Genomic DNA, 22,001 nt, shown 5'->3' with positions numbered 1-22,001 from the left:
GTGATTTCAGCCGTTGGCAGTTTGACACGCGATCTGAATCATGATTCGACACACTGATTCATTTATGCTCCGAAGCTTCTTGAATCAGTGTTTTGAAATCGGCCATCACTAAATAAGTCGTTATTTAATTTTTTTGGCGCACCAAAAATATTCTCGTCGCTTTATAATATTAATATTGAACCACTGTACTCACATGAACCGATTTAAATATGTTTTTAGTAGCTTTATGGATCTTGAGAGAGGGGTAAGTAATAAATGACATAGTTTTCATTTTTGGGTGAACTAACCCTTTAAGGTTGAACCACTGTAGTCACATGAACTGTTTTAAATGCGTCTTAAGTAGCTTTCTGGGCATCTGAAAGTGTTATTTTTCTTGCTCCCAATGCAGGCCTCACTGAGCCATCGGATTTTATCAAAAATATCTTAAATTTTGTTCCAAAGATTAGCGAAGGTCTTACAGGTGTAGAACGACGTGAGGGTGAGTAATAAATGGCAGAATTTTCATTTTTGGGTGAACTAACACTTTAAAACCTGTGAACTAGTCCCCATTTTTTTTTTTATTCTATCCTGATTCATCATGGACCTCAAACCTGTTTTTAGTAAGTGGCACAAGCAGTTATTTTTGGGAGCATTTCTAGAATGGTCCCACAGGAACTCATTATGATCTCGCACCATCCCTCTGGACGCCAATGTCTTGATGTGACATCACTTCCAGTAATTGCTGCAGATCTGTCTCAGTTTGGTCTGTAATGAAATGGCAATAAAACAGAATTTAACAAATAAAGGTGGGAGAGTATCACACCTTCCATTGCAGCCAAAACATGAAGTACATAGACACACAACACACACATGCAGGTACACACCTATAGGTTTGGTTGGCCAGGCCTACCTGACTGGCTGGGCAGGTCTGAGCCCACGCCCGTACCTGCGAGCTGTCAGCGAACACCTCCCCACGATGTGTGTGTATTGACTGAGCTCACAGTCAGTCAGCTGAAATCACCAGCACTGCTCAGTGCATCTGCCACCATACTGCATATAAACTCATTAACCAGGTAGGTCATCTGTTCCTTTTAAAAAAGCTTCACAAACTATTTATTTCTAATGTATTCTGCGACTATTTAGGGTTGGCAAATCTTTATTGACTGATCTGAAGGTATCGCAAGCTTGTGATGATGTCTTTATTATTATTTATTTTTTCATTCCTTGTATATCTGCTGGGCTGGTTTCATCTTTACTGTCATGTGTGGCACAGTGAATGTGTTTTTGCCTTCATATCGTTGATTTGGCTCTCACGCTGTCACTGTCACAACCACTATTCAAACATGTTTCCTCTTGCACAAGCTGTGTTGACTCATGAAGGGCATTCTGTGTCACTATGGTGCAGTGAGGATTATTTGAGAGTCGTTTGCTTTATGGACATACTGGGATGTTCATTTGGAAACCAACCAAACATTTATGGACATTAAGGGTGGTTGATTTTGAACTCAGTTTTACAGAAATTTGTGTTAATAATAATGTATAATAATTATATCCCTGGTGTCATCAAACTAGTTAATGTAAAGATAACATAAGGGATATAAAGAAATGTTATGTAAATATGATCAGGTGTTCAGAGGTTGTGGTTGTCAGAGTGAATGAGTGAGTGTGTGTGTGTGTGTGTGTGTGTGTGTGTGTGTTTTGTCTGGATGGAAAGGCTCTTCTACATGGTTTAGAAAAGAAACTCGGGAATTTAGCTTAATGGTTCAGTGTTACAGATCCCTAAAGATGTGCAGCTGTATATTCTGGGTTAAAAATGACTCAATAAACAGAGATATTCATGATTTGTGGACTATGTAGTTAGGAATGAATTAGTAATCTGACTTGTGTAACTGAAACTATTTGAGAATGCCATCAAACTTGCCCGTTTTCTGTGTTGAATTGAATGAATCTGTCAGATTATTCATGTTGTGGGAATTTCATAAAGAAAGGTTGTGTAACATTTTTTTTTTTTTTTTTTGACACTCCCATAATGATAAATTCTTTTTGTTTTTTTGGTGGTTGTTTAACTTGCCAGCAGTTCATCTTTTATTTAATAAATAGTGTGCCTGCAATTCATAACCTGAGGAGTGAAATTCACTGAATACTTGGTGATATAATAGTATATTATTTACAAAATATGCAGTAATATTTCCAGCAATAAGACCAATTCAATAATAATAATAATAAATATTAACATATTTATTAATATATACTCTACCATTCAAAACTGTAGGGTCAGTTATGACCGTTTAAGATTGTTTAAAATGTACTTTATTCCTATGATGTCAAAGCTGAATTTTCAGCATCTTCAGTGTCACATGAACATTTTCTTTATATATTTATACACTGTAAAACGTAATACGCTATATCTACTCCATACAATTTTGGCAAAAGATTACAAGCAATATTACTAATTAATTCAACAAATAGAATTGAGTTAGAAATTATCAAATTAATTCCTTAAATGTTAACCATTTAAAATGAGTAAAATTGAAACAAAAATATCTGAATAACAGACAGATGTCAAAGATGAATTAAGAACTCTTTATTTTTTACTGCCAACATTGAAGACACCTGATTATAACAAGCAGAATCACTGAAGGAAAGAGAAACACAAGAATTAACAGAAGTTTAGATGTTGATTTTATTGAAAATTAATTGAAAAGCATTGAAAACGCATTGAATTTATTGGAAAATCGCCATTATTGTGATCAGTGTTTCATTTAGTTGGACAGACTCTGCTTTTTATGTCAGTTTGTGGTTTTTGTAATGGTGTTTGCTAATATTACACTTTTTAAATAGCTGACTTTTAATGAATTTAAGGAATTTGATTAATTCTAACTCAATTCTTATATGCTGAATTTAATTAATAATATTGCTTGTAATCTGTTTTATAGAGTAGATAGAGCGCATGACTTTTTACAGTGTATGTATCTTTAAATTTCAGTGCATCTTTGTTGCATTGTCATTGCATTCTAATTTGACAAAGAAAGTTACAACATGGAAATTAAAAAATGAAAGACAATAAATGACAATAATATATTTTTTTTTTCTGTCTTTCTAATGTCCAGGTGTCTTCTGAGGAAGTTTTTTCACTAAATTACCACTAACAATGTCCAAAGGTAGGTTTCAGTGATCAGTGTTTCAATTCATTGTCGTCTTATTGAATCTCACACGAGTCAATGTCAATTCATAAGCTACAGCTATTAATTTATGGCATTCCACTCTTACAACGAAAACAATGATACTCTGCGTCACACCATCAAATCCTGTCATGCCACATGTCACACATTGCTTAACACACTCAACGTTCAGCCATACTTCTTGTTTTAAAATACTCAAATAACTGTGTGTGTATTAACACTGAAGCAATCGACTTTTGACTCGTTATAGTCTTGTGATCTCAAATGATATTTATATGTTTCTGTATGATAAGCTCTGGACTGTCTTGATTGCAGAAGGGGACAGACAGTCAGTTTTACGGACCACAAAGGTCCGCACTGCTTTGAAAGGAGATGGCAGCTGGATACAGAGACAACAGCAAGAAAATCCTGAGGGAGAGGAGGAGAAACCATGGTGAAAAAGAAACAACAAAGCTTGAAGTTAAAAGTTCACAGTGCAATGTTTCTAACACGTTCTTCTTTGTAGGATCGCTGAGATGCGAGCAAACCGCTCAAATGGCGTAGATGAAGGAGCAAGTACTGATTCTTCACCCACAGTCAATGCGTCCCAGCCCAAATCCAACACAGAGCAGTATGCATTGTTATTCTCCATTAGGGTCTACATTTACACATGTATTCAATTAGCAGGCCATAGTGACCTACAAATGTGGAAAATGTATTTCGTACAGTAGAATCATTTTCAGAGGATTTTGCTTGAAGAGCATTGTAGTAGTCCAGTGTAGAGTTAAAAAGAGTATTGCTTAATAAACTGGTCTATAAAGTTTAGCTGGTGGTCAAATACTACTCCCAATTTCCTGGCAGACCTGGATGATGTTTATGAGTATGAAAATTGATGTGTTGTGATCGATGTGTCACATCGATTTTGTATATTTCAAGAAGTGTAAGGAGCCAATAACCGAACCCTGAGGTACACCAGCAGCTAGTTGACACCAAGATACCATGAAGAATCTATCTATTCTCAGACCAGCAGAGTGCAGTTCTCTGAACAATAAGGTGGACAGGAGGATCTAGTGAATTACTGTGTTGAAGGCTATAGAATGCCACAGCAGAATGAGGATGAATGATTGAAAGGACACTCTTGCCAACCGCAGGACTTTGTTGACTGATAATAAGGTTTCTATTGAATGTCTGCTTTTGAAGCCTGGCTGAGAATTGTCTTGCGGGTTGTTCTATGAGAAGAAAGAAGACAGGAATTGAAAAAGTGTTTCTTCAATGGATTTGAAATGTCCTATTAGTGCAAGGTTATGTGCTTTTTATGTGCCTGATACTAGGAGATATGGCTTGTAGAAAATGCCAATAAATCCTGTAATATACACTTTAAAAAATGCTGGGTTAAAAACAACCCAAGTTGGGTTGAAAATGGACAAACCCAGCGATTGGGTTGTTTTAACCCAGCGGTTGGGTTAAATGTTTGCCCAACCTGCTGGGTAGTTTTATTTAAACCAACTATTATTTAAAAATTGCTATATGGCTAGCTTAAAATGAACCCAAAATAGTTGGGAAAGTAAAAACCAGATGCAATTAGAGACAACAATAATAGACAAAAGGTGAATGTTTATTAATAAGCTTTAGTATTGTATTAATATAAATTGAATAGTTTAATAGTTTATTAATATAAATGTATTAATAAGCAATTTAATAAATGTTTATTGTTTAATAATTATTCATTGAACATTAATAAATGTTCATTTCCAACATACTTTGGGTTAATTTTAATTAAGCAATACAGTAATTTTTAAACAATAGTTGAGTTAAATAAAACTACCCAGCAGGTTGGGCAAACATTTAACCCTACCGCTGGGTTAAAACAACCCAATTGCTGGGTTTGTCCATTTTCAACCCAACTTGGGTTGTTTTTAACCCAGCATTTTTTAGAGTGTAGATCTGTCTGTAAACACTAAAGTTTGTCTGTTTTCATGTTAAAAATATCAATATTTAATTTTCAATTTCACAGACCAAAAAATTCTTCATCTGGATATATAATTAGGTAATGATAATATTCAGTCATTCAAGTGATTTTGGTTATCACTGCCTGTGTGTTGCTTTCCCTCATGTGTGATAATTTACTTTTGCAGAGGGGTATTCAGAAAAACCGATTCCAAGCCAACCTCCACTACATCCACCAATGGATATGCGTAAGCAAAATACATTCAGTTTTCATTCAGTGTCAGAAACCGTACTAGTTCTATTGATTTTAGAACATCATAAAATAAATTAAATTAATACAGATCTATTTTATTTGCAAATAAACTGCATTGCTAATCTAAGATTTGGTGTAGTAAATAAATTTTAATAGTATGCTATTTGTTTCTCCTCCCTTAGCGGAACAAATAGCTTCAAAAAGCCTTCTGATAGTTACAAGAAAATGTAAGTGTGCCAAAAACACTCAAGCGTGTGGTTCACACACATTCAAGCTCATTTTAGAACATCTTAATTACATTTATTTTCATAAATATTCTTTTCCCAGAGCCCCTCACACAATTCGGCCGAGCAATGAAAAGACAGTGCTCTCTGAACCAGCTCTGAGTCCTGAGGAAATAGAAAAGAGGTGAGAGACCACACACTACAGACTGATTAATCCAAGGTGACTTCTTGTTCTTCTTCATAAAATAATCTTTCCGTTGTATGTGTATGTGTGTAGGAAAGAGGTCGCCAGCAGTGTGCTGAAGAGTTCGGCAGCAAATCGCCGTTCATACGTAATGTCTGCTGCAAAGAAATATGAGTAAGTGCCTTGTTAAAAATATACCTTTTGAAATCTCTGAAATACAACTGTGTTTTGGAAACGTACCATGATTTTTGGACACATAACATGGTAGTGCCATGCATTTTATGTACCTGTAAGGTACTAATATGTACCCTTTAGGGCTAAATAAATTGTGTATGTGTATCTTTCCAGTAACAGCTGTTATAATGTTAGTGTATTGCCACTTTTTTTTTTTTTTTGTCTGGTGAAAATGTTAGGATGAATGCATATCCCATTCCTCACTGCACAATGTTCAAATCTAATATTTCCAGATCTTCAGAGAAACCCGACAGTTCTGATGAGACAAGCACATCCTTTGTGGCCAAAAGGTACTTGGGTTAAACAGGACAAACTGACAAAATTAAAATAGGGTTGAAAGAGGTGAAGTGGCACAGCTGATGATATGGTAGAAATTAAACTTAATCATGTATCATTTTGTGTATATGTTTCCGTTAGCAATAAGTTCAAGTGTCACACTGTATAACCCACTATTGCCCACATCCTCATTCCTTGTGCATATCTATGTGGTTTGTACAGGGTAGTTATCAGTGATGAGGATGACATTACAGCATCTGTTCAGTCTGTGCCTCAGCAAAGGTAAACTACACAACATCTGTCAGTTATACAGCTTCAACTCTTATTTATTGCTTACACTGGCTCATGTGCAATTTTACTGTATTTATAGTGTTAAATCGAGCATTGAAGAACCCCCTGTACCAGTGGTGAAGGAGGTCAAGCCAGCAGCACCTGAAACTAAATCTGAACCTAAGCCTACACTTAGTACAGAACCTAAAACTACACCTGCTCCTAAACCAGTACTTGAAACAAAAACAGTATCTGAACCTAAGCCAGTGATTGAAACTAAACCTACACCACAAACTAAGATAACAACTGAAGCTAAACCAGTGCTGGAAAACACAACACAGCCTAAAACAGCATCTGAACCTATGACACAAAATAAAGCCATCACTGAACCTAAACCTACATCTGAACCTAAACCAGCAGCTGAAACTAAACCTACAACACAAACTACAACAGTAACTGATCCTAAACCAACATCAGAACCTAAACCAGTGGTTGAAACTAAACTTACAACTCAAACTACAATAGTAACTGATCCTAAACCAACATCAGAACCTAAACCAGTGGTTGAAACTAAACTTACAACTCAAACTACAATAGTAACTCAGCCTAAACCCACATCAGAACCTAAACCAGTGGTTGAAACTAAACCTACAACACAAACTAAAACAGTAACTGAACCTAAACCCACATCAGAACCTAAACCAGTGGTTGAAACTAAACTTACAACTCAAACTACAATAGTAACTCAGCCTAAACCCACATCTGAACCTAAACCAGCAGCTGAAACTAAACCTACAACACAAACTACAACAGTAACTGAACCTAAACCTACATCAGAACCTAAACCAGTGGTTGAAACTAAACCTACAACACAAACTACAACAGTAACTGAACCTAAACCCACATCAGAACCTAAACCAGTGGTTGAAACTAAACTTACAACTCAAACTACAACAGTAACTGATCCTAAACCTACATCAGAACCTAAACCAGTGGTTGAAACTAAACCTACAACACAAACTACAACAGTAACTGAACCTAAACCCACATCAGAACCTAAACCAGTGGTTGAAACTAAACCTACAATACAAACTACAACAGTAACTGAACCTAAACCTACATCAGAACCTAAACCAGTGGTTGAAACTAAACCTACAACACAAACTACAACAGTAACTGAACCTAAACCCACATCAGAACCTAAACCAGTGGTTGAAACTAAACTTACAACTCAAACTACAACAGTAACTGAACCTAAACCCACATCAGAACCTAAACCAGTGGTTGAAACTAAACTTACAACTCAAACTACAACAGTAACTGAACCTAAACCCACATCAGAACCTAAACCAGTGGCTGAAACTAAACTTACAACTCAAACTACAACAGTAACTGAACCTAAACCTACATCAGAACCTAAACCAGCAGCTGAAACTAAACCTACAAAAGTAACTGAACCTAAACCCACATCTGAACCTAAACCAGTGCCTAAACCAGTGGCTGAAACTAAACCTACAACTCAAACTACAACAGTAACTGAACCTAAACCCACATCTGAACTTAAACCAGTGGCTGAAACTAAACCTACCATACAAATTGCAACAGCATCTGTAACTAAACCAGCAGCTGAAACTAAACTTACAACACAAACTACAACAGTAACTGATCCTAAACCCAAATCAGAACCTAAACCAGTTGAAACTAAACCTCCAACTGAAACTAAAACAGGACCTGAACTAAAACCAGCAGCTGAAACTAAACCTATGACACAAACTAAAACAGCAACTGATCCTAAACCCACATCAGAACCTAAACCAGTGACGGAAACTAAACCAGCATCTGTATCCAAGCCTGAGCCGGTTCCAGAAAAAAGGTTTGCTCTATAAATATATTTAACTGTATATCTAATGTTAAATATTTAGCCTATGTACACTGTTGATAGATAAAAACATCTTCATTGTTTTTTTATTAATCCTTTTGCAGTGCTGAAAGCCTGATTCGCCTGTCTGACACTCTGATATCCTTCAACACAGAGCCTGCCAGGTACAAGATGATCCGATTAATACATAATAGCCCCGTCATATACAGATTATGTTCATTAATCTCAGTGCCATTCATGTGTAAAGGGGTTTCATACACCATACAGTATTAATGAGTTCAGAGCAGTGAGTACGCTGATGTTGTTGCTGTTTATCTGACCTCAGTGTCATGTCAATTTATTGCAGTTATTGCGATGTGATAGTACATTGCAGTCAGATTCAGACAGACATGAATTAAACTCACTCTTTGGGATATGAATATGGATACACTGTCCATAAGCAACATCAGTTATAATTGTAGATATGTTTAATAGTCAAGTACCATTCATGCACAAAAAATTGTTTGAACATATTCAATGAAAATAGGCTAGTGCTTTAGTTTGTGCAGCTATACTGCGAACAATCAGTTCGTTATTATGCTTTATATGGTTTTCCATTTCTTTTGTTATGGAAAGGTTTACTCAACCAAAAATAAATGTTCAGTCATTATTTACTCACCCTGGTGGTGTTTTAAAGCCGTACGGCCTTCTTTCTTTTCCGAAACACAAAAGGAGAGTTTATTTATTTGTAAAATGTCCCGCTTGTGCGTGTAAATCATAAAACAATTCCATGCAACTTGTCCTTACTATTCCAAGTGCTTGGCGAAACACTTATATTCAAAAATACAATATAATTTATTATTTGGCAAAATTTAGCAATCCTGAACTTGGCTGTTGCTCTCCATTTTGTGACTGCGCGTTCACGAGAGTGCAGTGAAGTTCACGTCGGCTTCATTCAAAGCATTTGTTTTTTTAGAGAATTGGAGAAAAATGGCCATGGTTGCCAGATCTCCATAACAAAACTATCCCCGTTTCCAATCAAAAATAGCCCAATGACCATATCCCAAATATCAAAATATGCCACTCCCATTCCGGAAATACATATTTTACAGTCATTGTTATGCAATTTGAAAACCACTATATTGTAGTTTAAACACAGCTCAAAAGCTCTCTACCAGTTTTATTATTGGTAGAAAATAAAATATTTCAATATAAGCATTTCAGTCAAATAGCCTATATGCGATATGTCAAACCGGTAACACCTTCCAATCTTTGTTAATGTTCATTTTTAATGTTAGTTTTCTTCAGAGACGTGTTTAACTGATGTATTTAAAAAAGTATCGCCTGAATGTATTTCTATCTTGTATTAACCTGAAATATCTTATATCGTGTTTTTGTTAATTGTATTATGTTGTTTATTCTGTTTTCACCATGAAAATAGCCATGTTGCTAACATGGCGTAAATAAATAAATAAATAGCCTAAGGTTAATTTCAACATTTACTAATACATTATTAAAATCAAGAGTTGTATTTGTTAACATTAGTTAATGCACTGTGAACTAACATGAACAGCTCTATTTTTATTAACTAATGTTAAGAAAGATTAACAAATTCAGTAACAAATGTTCAACAAATGTGCTAATGGTGCATGCTAATGTTAACAAAATGAACCATATTATAAAGTGTTTTCGTCAAACCTTTACCCCCTGGGGGGAAAAAGCAGTTGCACAATTCCCTGGGAAAACCGCATGGTTTAAAATTTCTCTTGAAATTTTTTTTTTTATTTAATTGCATTGACAAGCTCTGTAACTAACTACAGTAACAGAGTTGAACTCGTAATTCACTTCTATAAATATTTATCAGACATGTAATGATTATGTAGCAATAAGTGCTGACTGACATGTGCTGTTCTGTAATAGACCACAAGAGGACACAAGAGCTCTACCAGATACTTTACTGCCCAAAAGAAATTTCTAAATTAACATTCCGACTCTTAATACTACATCATTACTGTATTTCTTGTTCCTGCAGTTCTGGCCAGGTGAATCCAGGAATAGATCTTCTCAGTCAGGATCTGCTCATAGACAACAGGTGAGAGTGGCTGTATGCATTTATGATGATTATTTACATTATATTTTAGATCCCCCCGAGGAGTGTAATGGTCAAAAAACAGAGGTTATGGTCATTTTGCAAAATGGATGCCTCATATACATACAGTATGTGTACAAAATGACTTGAACCATGAATGCTGATGCTACATTTTACTATAGACTTTGTCTAATATGCTAATCTAAACACATCAACAAAAAATACAGTAAAAAACATGGACATTTTGATGCAAATAACATAACATTTTGTATTTATTATCTCTACATATGTTTACATTTTAGATGACAACTTATTATAAATGGACTTTTGTTGTTTCCCCAAGTCAACTATAATTTTTAACTCAAAAATAAAAATAAACAAAAATAAAGTGGCACTTTTTATTACTTTCTGTAATGATTTTTAGTAGAAGACTAAATGTCAGTCCTAATTTAGTAAAAATAATGATAATTTGATAGAGTTGTTGAATGATCTGGATGTTTCTCCTCTAGTCCGCTGCCTCAGACAAAGCAAACACAAAAAAGTCTGGACCTGCTTGCAGATGATCTTATTCCCTTCAACACTAGTACAACCAGGTGATTTTTCTGCATTATCATCTTATTTTTTCTTCATTAGTTTTGAAGAATTCATGTGCAGATATAAATAAATGTAACACTTTAGTATAGTTTTTTGAATCTACTTCTAGCTTTTTTCACTTGTCATTGGTTCTAGTTTGTAAAGCAAGCAAGTTTGAGCTTGTTTACAATATTTGATGTGCTCTATCCCTTTAAGTACTATTTTTTTCAAGTACAAATATTCCATGTAATCTCTTAAATGTACACTATGAAAAACATTTTGACCCTTTAATGGTTAAAATACAAAGCTGCATACATTCTGCAGAAGAACATTGTTTTGGTTGTGCTTTGGCTCTGTGTGACTGTGTGGGTGAACATGGTTATAAACAAAGAGAGAGATTATCCTACTGCTCATAAAACATTCACTACTATAGGCTTAAGAGATATAACTAGAGATATAAATGCTGAAGATGTTACTGTAGCTTTACCCATTAATAGACACGCTACTTCCTTGAAATTCCAGCACAGCGTTACAACAACCATAATGGAATGAGCCTTCACAATAGATAATGCTTTACAATCAACTCTGTTAGAGAGCTACGTATGGCAATTTATCTGTTCATTAAAATACCTAAGTCACCTGTTGAGTAATAAAAATCATCTCTGCATCGCTTTTGCAACATTTCAAATCCCTCTCACCATCTCCGTAAAGCCAAGCTAATGTTGATTCTGACAAGATTTATAATTGATGACGAGACACGAGTGATGTATGTAGTATAAAAAATTATAAACACTTTTAATAGACTTACCATTGTGAATCAGGATAAGACAAAACACATTTTGGAAGAAAAAATGATTATGAATTGACTTAAATGTAGTTAATTTGAACATAAAAAAAAGTTACATAGTGTACCTTTAAAACAAAAAGGGACAAAAACTGCATGTATAATACAAACCCGATTCCAAAGTTGGGACACTGTACAAATTGTGAATAAAAACAGAATGCAATGATGTGGAAGTTTCAAATTTCAATATTTTATTCAGAATACAACATAGATAACATATCAAATGTTTAAACTGAGAAAATGTATCATTTTAAGGGAAAAATTGATTTTAAATTTCATGGCATCAACACATCTCAAAAAAGTTGGGACAAGGCCATGTTTACCACTGTGTGGCATCCCCCTCTTCTTTTTATAACAGTCTGCAAACATCTGGGGACTGAGGAGACAAGTTGCTCAAGTTTAGGAATAGGAATGTTGTCCCATTCTTGTCTAATACAGGCTTTTAGTTGCTCAACTGTCTTAGGTCTTCTTTGTCGCATCTTCCTCTTTATGATGCGCCAAATGTTTTCTATGGGTGAAAGATCTGGACTGCAGGCTGCAGTACCCGGATCCTTCTTCTACGCAGCCATGATGTTGTAATTGATGCAGTATGTGGTCTGGCATTGTCATGTTGGAAAATGCAAGGTCTTCCCTGAAAGAGACAACGTCTGGATGGGAGCATATGTTGTTCTAGAACTTGGATATACCTTTCAGCATTGATGGTGCCTTTCCAGATGTGCAAGTTGCCCATGCCACATGCACTCATGCAACCCCATACCATCAGAGATGCAGGCTTCTGAACTGAGCTCTGATAACAGCTTGGGTTGTCCTTGTCCTCTTTAGTCTGGATGACATGGCGTCCCAGTTTTCCAAAAAGAACTTCAAATTTTGATTCGTCTGACCACAGAACAGTTTTCCACTTTGCCACAGTTCATTTTAAATGAGCCTTGGCCCAGAGAAAACGCCTGCGCTTCTGGATCATGTTTAGATATGGCTTCTTTTTTGACCTATAGAGTTTTAGCCGGCAACGGCGAATGGCACGGTGGATTGTGTTCACCGACAATGTTTTCTGGAAGTATTCCTGAGCCCATGTTGTTATCATTACTGTAATGATTTCCATTACAGTAGCATTCCTGTATGTGATCCAGTGCCGTCTAAGGCCCGAAGATCACGGGCATCCAGTATAGTTTTCCGGCCTTGGCCCTTATGCACAGAGATTGTTCCAGATTCTCTGAATCTTTGGATGATATTATGCACTGTAGATGATGATAGTTTCAAACTCTTTGCAATTTTTCTCTGAGAAACTCCTTTCTTATATTGCTCCACTATTGTTCACCGCAGCATTGGGTGAATTGGTGATCCTCTGCCCATCTTGACTTCTGAGAGACACTGCCACTCTGAGAGGCTCTTTTTATACCCAATCATGTTGCCAATTGACCTAATAAGTTGCAAATTAGCCCTCCAGCTGTTCCTTATATGTACATTTAACTTTTCCGGCCGCTTATTGCTACCTGTCCCAAATTTTTTGGAATGTGTAGCTCTCATGAAATCCAAAATGACATTTCAAAATGTCTCACTTTCAACATTTGATATGTTATCTGTATTCTATTTTGAATAAAATGTAAGTTTATGAGATTTGTAAATTATTGCATTCCTTTTTTATTCACAATTTGTACAGTGTCCCAACTTTTTTGGAATCGGGTTTGTAGATAGGCAGTGGTTCTTAGGTTAATTGCTTTTTGTTAGTCCACTTCTGTTGAATAATTTAAAACCATAAAAACCAAACTATGATATACCTTAAGGCACAGATTTGTGACACCGTCCAACATTTAAAGGGTTAGTTAACCCAAAAATGAATTTTCTGTCATTTATTTCTCACCCTCATGTCATTCCTCACCCGCAAGAGATTTCGTCATCTTCTGAACACAAGTTAAAGGGATAGTTCACACAAAAATGAAAACTCTGTCATCATTTACTCACCCTCAAGTTGTTCCAAATCTGCATAATTTTCTTTGTTCTGTTGAACTCAAAGGAAGATATTTTGAAGAAAGTTTGTAACCAGGCCACTTTGGGGCACCACTGACTTCCATAGTAGGAAAACAAACTACTATGGAAGTCAATGGTGCCCCAAAACTGTCCAGTTTAACACATTATTCAAAATTTTTCACTTTGTGTTCAACAGAACAAAGAAAATTATAGTGATTTGGAACAACTTAAGGGTGAGTAAATGATGACAGAATTTTCATTTTTGGGTGAACTATCCCTTTAAGGTATTTTTGATGAAATTCGAGAGGTTTTTTATCTCCCATAGAAAGCAATGAAATGACCACATTCAAGGTCCAGAGAAACAGCAAAGACAATCGTTAAAATAGTCAATGTGACTACAGTGGTTCATGTTAATGTTATGAAGCGACGAGAATACTTTTTGCGAAAAACATTTTTTCAACAATTTCTTCTGTACCCTGTCAGTCTCCTATGCAGTTGATGCTGTGCAGTGCTTCCGTGTTTATGTCCGAATGCCGGCTCAGTATTGGCTGACGCTGTTCATTTGAGCACCACAATGCATGTGTGTGATGCTGACGCAGGAGCCGGACAATACTGAGCCAGCGTTCTGACGGAGAACACAGAAGCTCTGCAATGTGTCTTCAAAGTAAACTGCATAGGAGAATGAAAGGGCAGAGAGGAAATTGTTAAATAAGTCCTTATTTTTGTTTTGTTTTTTGGGCACAAGAAGTATTTTTATCACTTCATAACATTAAGATTGAACTACTGTAGTCACGTTGACTATTTTAACAATGTCTTTACTACTTCTCTGGACCTTGAATGTGGTAATTTCAGTAGGAGATTAAAAAAAAACACTCGGATTTCATCAAAAACATCTTAATTTGTGTTCTGAAGATGAACGAAGGTCTTGCGGGTTTGGAACGACATGATTGGTGAGTAATTAATGACAGAATTTTCATTTTTGGGTGAACAAGTGGTTACTCAATGAACAGATTTCCCATAGTTATCTTTTAAATGTGGTGCATTAGTAATACACGGTAATGTGTTATTTACATAAGAACAGTGTAGCGGTTGCACTTGACACCATATAAGCAGAAGGAAAAGTTTGAGATGTCATGAAAGCCCCCCAAATATACATGAATTCTCATAATCTATTTGCTAAGAGACAGAAAATGTGTAGAATGTAGAGCATTTTGTTGATCATACACACTACACATCACACATTCACTTTGTATGCGACAGCGCATGTTTCTGAGCTCAGTGTGAAAGCTGTGTGAAATTGTTTATTTTTCAGCTCAGCTGATATACTTGATCCAATATGGGCAGAGGGTGAGCCCACAAAGAGGTAATGCTTCTAAACATTCTAAACTAAACATGGCGATTCTCAGTGTTTAACAGTCATCTGTGCACACATGGCAGCTAACGCTTCTTTCCCTGCCTGCTTGTCTCTTTCATAGTCCTCAATGGTACCGTCCTCCTGCACTGGACTCAAGGTGATTCTGCAGATCAGTTAATCAGGCTCTGTTAGCTAACTTTATGATGTTTACCATGCTACGGTTTGTCATAATAGTGTATATTTTGATGTTCAGTTCCACAGATACAATCAATCATTTTCAGAATCCTATAGACTTGGTTGCTGAGTGAGTATATAAATCAATTCACATGGACCATTTTTAATTTAATTTAACTTATAATATGAAAATTGTTCAGAATGTCATTTTACACAATTAAACAGTAATATTAATCAAGATATGTTGTATTTTATTGATAGTATGCCACCAGATGTTTTGGCTTCCTTGGCTGAAGATGTCATTCCATTTGACACTAATAGGTAATTCATTTAGAAAATATCTGTTTGTTACTCCAGAAGCACGTCTCTATTAGCACAGCTCATTTCTTGAGAACACTTGGACCTGTCTGTGTTGATTCATATTGTTTGCATGGAGATCTTTGCTATGAAAAGTCAATAACACAATGGGTTAAAGTACCAGAGGCGGAAGTAGCAAAGTAGTTTGAGTCAAACCCAACCCTAAAACTCCACCTGAGCTGCAGATAAACTCTCACACACACACAGTATCAAACGCTCTTTCACACGTGTGCACACACTCTCTCTGGAAATAAAACTAGGCTTCATATCACTGGATCACTTTTAAAAGCAACATCTGCTTTCTTCACAGGAGCGAGTGGAGCACAGTCATGGACGGGTAAGAGCTGATGTTCTTTGAGTGGACTTACACTGCAAATATAAAGTCTTTCATAATTCATAAAAACATTGTTTTGTTACTTTTTTTTTTACTTAATATTAAAGTGTGCAAAACAATAATGCAAGAAAATCCCACTATTTATATGGGTAATTAAACAGAACATACATTTTAAAAATTAAAAATGTTGTCATTATTCTTTGATAAGATTATATCAATGCTATTTAGCTTCAAACAATTAATTAAACATGTCTTTTTCTGATTTTTATGTTTTTCAATAAAAATAAAAAAGGTTATTGAGGGGGAAAGTATCAACAATTTTTTTTTTTTTTTTAAATTTTTAAAATAATTCTGTCATGGAAGATAAAAGATATTTAAAAAGAAGTTTATTTATTTTTATGCACACATAAGAGCATATGTTTTTACAAATATTACACAATTATTTACTTGTATATTATCATTATTAATTCATTACACAATTTGTGCAATAAATCCGAGTTCCCAACCTCATATATAATGTCTCATTTTTGTATTAACATACTTTTTGGGGCTCTTTGAAGTCTACATTGAGGACGTTATTTCCAAAAAAAAAAATTATAATATCAGAAATTTTTTAAAATTAACAAGCATTACTCATTCGATCTGGTCAAATACTTATATATTGGTCAATAGGGCTAAACTAGCTTTTCCTGTTTAGCATTAAGAAACAAAGCACTGGAGCAAAAATATAGGACAGGTTTACTAGGACAACAGCTAAATAAGTAGCCCTGTTTTACGTCTTGGGTTACTCATTGTTTCTTCAAAGGTCTTACTGAAATGGTGCCTTGACAAAGACAGATACTTGAAAAATGCCGACTTTCACTCTTATTTTCACAATTCACTTGTTCTTCCGCAGATCACATTATTGCAGTCAAACTAAATTACATAGAATTAATATTAAAAGTACAAAAGAAGCTTCTACTGCTTGTTGTGTGATAGTGCACACGTGTCTCATGCTGTCTGAGATGAGATTATTCACATACTATTTTGGTCTTGTAGTAACAAAACCAGCACCCAAACAGTGGAGAGTTCTGTCCCGGAGAAGTTACCAGACTCTGAAACCAAGAAGTATGTGTTATTCCAATGAAAGCTGAATGTTTAACCTGATTATTATAAACCTAAAAGTGACATCCTGTTGAATGCCTGATCTCCATTGTTTCTCTGTTTTCTAGGGGGTTTGTCTTTGTTAAGGAATATGTGAACAATTCACCTCTTGATGGCAGGTAAGCTGGAGGCATTATTTTCTTAGAACAATTCTTTACCATTATAGTGATTTTGCTCAGCGGTTCTCAATTGGTTTGCTTCAGGACCCAGATTTAAGACTCAACACAGTACCAAAATTGCTTGCATACGATACAAAAGCAACAGAAATATTCCAAAAATCAAAATTAAAATGACCATGAACTGTATTGCATCGCCCTCAATGGGCTTATGTAAGGATACTACTGTACAGTGATGCACAAAATAAATCTTGACAGGGTGATCAGGACCCGGAGTACAGACCTGCGACCTGTTTTTATTAGAACTGTTAATAACAGTGCAGAGCTGCTTGTACAGTAAATCATAGAATAGTAATCTGTGAATCAAAACAATGTTGTCTACTATAAACATGTTTTGTCTTCCCTCATACAGCAGCTCTGACTATCCCTCATACAGTACCACTGACTATGTGTCTTCAACAACCTCCAGCTACAACTACAGCAGCCCCAGCTACTACCCCAGGTAACGTGTTTATATATCACAGAACATACAGTATGCCACACATACAGCAACCCCAGAAACAGGGGACCTCGTTTTTAAAAATCGCAAGTACGCACACTAAAATCCACGCCAATCTTTGACGAGGAAAAGTGCTTAGCAGCAAGTCAGGGTCTAAGCAGATATACGCATATTTTCCTTGTGGCAGAGAGTCGGAGTACTGCAGGTATTTGGAAATCTAAGCAATTCTTGCCGTTCTCAAGTAAAGCATTTGGATGCTGACCGGTGCTCTTTTATATGTTAATGCAGTGTTTTACAAGGCGGAGATCTGAAACCATTTAGCTGCGCGGAATTTCATGATTATTTGCGATTTATAAATTTCACTTCACTTCTGGAAGAGAGGCGTACGCACTTTTTTTGTGTACGCACATTTATAAATGAGCGCAGGGACACCTTAAAAATGCCAGATTTATTCTGTACTTATGAATGTACACACATGCAAATTCATGCCTTTTGTGGCAATCGCATGATATAGTGCATTATACTGACTGTATATCACTTAGGGCTGGGTACATTTCACTTCACAATCTTGCGTTTAGATTCAGTTCAGATTTCAATTCAGTTTGATTCAGTTTTGATTGGGGTATATATCAGGTACAGTACATGGCAAATATTCTTAAAAAAAAAAAAAAAAAAATCAACTAATGCTCTAAACCAGGGGTCTCAAACTCAAATTGGCGGGGGGCCGTTTCTGTGATTGACACCTCATAGGAGGGCCATATTAACATTCAAGCGCAAGAAAGCGCAACATTTCAGAAAATTTACTTTCCTTCGCATTATTTCTCATTTACATCAAATTTGCCTACTAAAATATCTTTATACCTATACTATAAATATTTTATTTACCATACTAAATGTAAACAGCAGTGTCTCTCTCATTGTTACAGAGTGTAATATAATTATATAATACTATTACTAATATAATACTACTAATATTAATTGCAATAGTCTGGGTCAACTTCTCACATCCAACAAGGTGCATGGAAAAAAAAAAAAAAAAAGAAAAAAAGTAATTTAGGAACAAAACAATCAACACCTGTGGTGTGGAGGGGTCAGAAATAAATAAATAAATAAATAATCAACTTTATTTTGCCAAAAAATAAAAATCTCTCATTGTTACATACATTATTAGTTTTTAATATTTAGTGGAAGTATTTTCCCTTACTTTATGTTAGCTTAAATAACATACAAATTTTGCACTGAACAACACTGTACTGAACAAATACAATCCCGGAATACATTTGTACACTCTTCTGATCCTTGACAGACGCTGGCAGCGCATTTGTCCAAGATGCCGTTTGACCATCGGTAATGTTTAATGGCTGCATCGGACGCGTTTCGGTGGTTTAAATCGACGCTCGTGACTTAAAGTCGAGTGCTTTTACTGTAATTTAGGCAAGCGCGCTCATAATAGAAGCGATTGAGAGCGCGGCTCATGGTTGCATAGCAACGACAGACGCCACCGGAGCGAAAGCGCATTGAAAAGAAGGAGAATGCGGCTCGGCCGCTTATGTGACGCGATATGTGAATGCCCCCATAGAACGGCGACTTTTTCTTTGCATATCAGACAAGTAGCAACTAGAGAAGAATAATAATTTAGCGGGCCGGATTATGTTTTATTTTTGAGATCAGTTGCGGGCCGGGTAGAGGGGGAGGGCGGGCCGGCAGTTTGAGACCACTGCTCTAAACTATACAGGGAAGGGAACCCAAGTTGGTACATTACTATAATGTTAAAGTTTAATTGATTTGTTTAGGCACTTAAATTACAAATTTAAGAAACAAGCAACAATGAAGTTTTTATAGTAATAACATTAACAAAATTATGTTTCTACTTATTTTTTGAAAATATAAACATTTAAATGTTGGCTGTCAAAAAATAAGACATTTATTCAAACATACATTGAATATTGAAGAACAGGTTAAAGGTGCTAAAGAGGATCTTTTCGTCGACTGAGAAACCAAAGACTTAGTGAGTTTTTGAAATGAGCGCATGCGTAAGAACAACCCCCCTCCTTCACAGCTCATTTTGCGGGAACACCTCCCAAAACTCGTGTACGAGTATTGGAACACGAGTGTTTACCACCGGCATTCGCTGTGTCGTGTTCGTGGATTCATTATGTCGGACTCACCGCATGTAACTCATAATCTGCAGTTATTATTCCTGTCTCCGGACAAAAACATTGCATGCAGCGCCTGTGGAGTGTGGAAAGTTACTGGAGCGCGCATCTGCGCACGTCTCGCACAAGGAACGTCACGGCAGTGATTGACAAGCCAGAGGGCCAATCATTTACGCGATGATCACGTAAACGATTGGCTGATGTTTTTAAGGCCCTACCTCGTGCTCAGATGATGTATATTAATATTATTCCTTTCAGTGCACCTAATAAATAGTCTTTTATCAGTTAGTAAAGACAGTTTCAAGTAATATTGCAAAAATGTATAAAACAAAACATCCTCTTTAGCACCTTTAAATGAAAAAATAGAACGAACATGCAATGTAGTGCATAGATCTATCAAAATGCTGCTCTCTAGAGTTATTTTTCTTGTTAACCATCGAGTTAATGGACATTAAATGGCTTTTCTGAGGTAAATGTAACATTAAGTGACATTGTTTGCAAGCTTTCTGTGGTTGAAACACTGACTCGATACGGAAGTTGAGTTGTACTCATACTGTATCAACATACCTTCTAATGTTCAGTCGTGTTTATTTCATGCTGTAACTAGTAGTAAAGAGGAAGAAATGATTGGTTCATGTGTGCTTCGTGCTGCCGCTTTGGTTAAACAGACACTCCAGCGATCCGCCAAACCACGTTAAAGAGTGCCAAAACAACATTGTTTGACATGAAAATTGACAGAATTTGAAAGCTTAGACTTTGTTTTAATATAAAAAATAGGGCAATTTATTGGATGGGAGACACTAAAGTTTTGTTCATTTATAAACTGAAAATAGCACAGACTGAAAGATCGATTCTTGGAATTTAAGAATTGATTACATTTGAGAACTCAGCCCTAGTATCACTTACTGCACAAGCAGTGTGGAGAGAATAAATAGGAAGTTATTTTGTAATATGAGCCCCTAACTAATGACCTCATTTTGTCTTTAGAAGAGATGTTACTCCCTGTACATACTGTGGAGAACTGGTGGGAAATGATGCCAAAATTACCATTGAGCACCTTAACATATCCTGTCACCCACACTGCTTTAAGGTACGCAACAATATCCGCTCACACAAAGGACTCTTTTTTTTCCCAGACACCTCTCTAATTTGTATGTTACAATATGCTAGATTCATTTTAGCTTGTTTGGGATACACTACCCTACTGTACTTGATATATGACAACATGGTGTAATGAAAATGTATATTGAATTTCTTTTCCCCCCACCTTAGTGTGGTATTTGCAGTAAACCAATGGGAGATTTGCTCTACAACATGTTTCTCCACCGTGGGACAGTCCACTGTGAGAGCTGCTATTCCAATGTGCTATAAGAAGATCTGCTTACGCCGCCTGAAATACCCGCAACAATATGGACGACTAGCTTATTTGAACAGAGCTTAGAATTTTTTTCTGATGCAAAACAAGTTCCTCTTCCTTACTGATACAAAAGATGTAAGCATATACTGTAGAATACCTTCTGAAGATGTTAATTAAAAGGTTTTCTAGTGCTAGAATAGTAGGAACGCTTGTTACAGGATTTTTTTTTTTAATTCTGTTCCTTTAAATGTTTAGTCATCAGGACAAGAAGAATGTATTTGTGTATTTAATCATCAGAAACCATTTTAAATAAATTATATTACCATTTCATTGTTATGAATATGTATCCTGCATCTCTATTCACAATTACTGTAAAGCAACATCTCATGAATAAAGTTGTATTCTCCTTTTATTGATTTGTTACAAGACATTAGAAAATATAAATATATAAATATTGCATAAAAAACACACTCAGGTATGCAAACACTTACAATATAAACAACAGGTCTTAGCCTTAGCTTTTCTTTTAATGTTTGGCTGATATATGACCTGCACTTGTTCTTGAATAATTCATGAGATTCTCCTATTCTACTCATGTAGGAGAATCTCTTGCATCATTCAAGAACAAGTGCAGGTCATATCAGTCAAAAATGA

At 35.8% G+C, this 22,001-nt stretch overlaps 1 protein-coding gene across 3 annotated transcripts; it reads left to right on the top strand.

Annotated features, from left to right (window-relative positions):
- Positions 1-1,002: 1,002 nt before the first annotated feature.
- Positions 1,003-21,824, top strand: znf185 (zinc finger protein 185 with LIM domain). 3 transcript variants are annotated; one of them, XM_067395881.1, is made up of 25 exons: positions 1,003-1,052; positions 3,090-3,140; positions 3,477-3,594; positions 3,667-3,771; positions 5,155-5,187; positions 5,276-5,335; positions 5,523-5,567; positions 5,668-5,748; positions 5,842-5,922; positions 6,216-6,272; positions 6,481-6,540; positions 6,629-8,401; positions 8,512-8,571; positions 10,419-10,478; positions 10,985-11,068; positions 15,170-15,220; positions 15,333-15,368; positions 15,465-15,515; positions 15,647-15,706; positions 16,053-16,079; positions 17,115-17,183; positions 17,288-17,338; positions 17,748-17,837; positions 20,981-21,080; positions 21,263-21,824. In XM_067395881.1, exons 2-25 carry the CDS (start codon positions 3,131-3,133, stop codon positions 21,359-21,361), a joined length of 3,261 nt encoding a protein of 1,086 aa, XP_067251982.1. In that variant the 5' UTR covers positions 1,003-1,052; positions 3,090-3,130; the 3' UTR covers positions 21,362-21,824. The 3 variants fall into 3 exon arrangements, with proteins under 3 accessions (XP_067251982.1, XP_067251184.1, XP_067252822.1); XM_067395083.1 differs by having other exon boundaries at positions 20,978-21,080; XM_067396721.1 differs by lacking the exon at positions 5,155-5,187 and having other exon boundaries at positions 20,978-21,080.
- The last annotated feature ends 177 nt before the right edge of the window (positions 21,825-22,001 follow it).

This window comes from Chanodichthys erythropterus, chromosome 1 (genome assembly GCF_024489055.1).
Source record: "Chanodichthys erythropterus isolate Z2021 chromosome 1, ASM2448905v1, whole genome shotgun sequence".
Classification (NCBI taxonomy): domain Eukaryota; kingdom Metazoa; phylum Chordata; class Actinopteri; order Cypriniformes; family Xenocyprididae; genus Chanodichthys; species Chanodichthys erythropterus.
This window is presented reverse-complemented; position numbering and strand designations above follow the sequence as displayed.

What these genes read in the sequence shown, in the direction of transcription:
- znf185 (XM_067395083.1), top strand. An exon ending in ACATCCTTTGTGGCCAAAAG is followed by an intron (nt 6,273 to 6,480) that starts GTACTTGGGTTA and finishes TGGTTTGTACAG; the next exon opens with GGTAGTTATCAGTGATGAGG. An exon ending in CCTCCTGCACTGGACTCAAG is followed by an intron (nt 15,369 to 15,464) that starts GTGATTCTGCAG and finishes TTTGATGTTCAG; the next exon opens with TTCCACAGATACAATCAATC.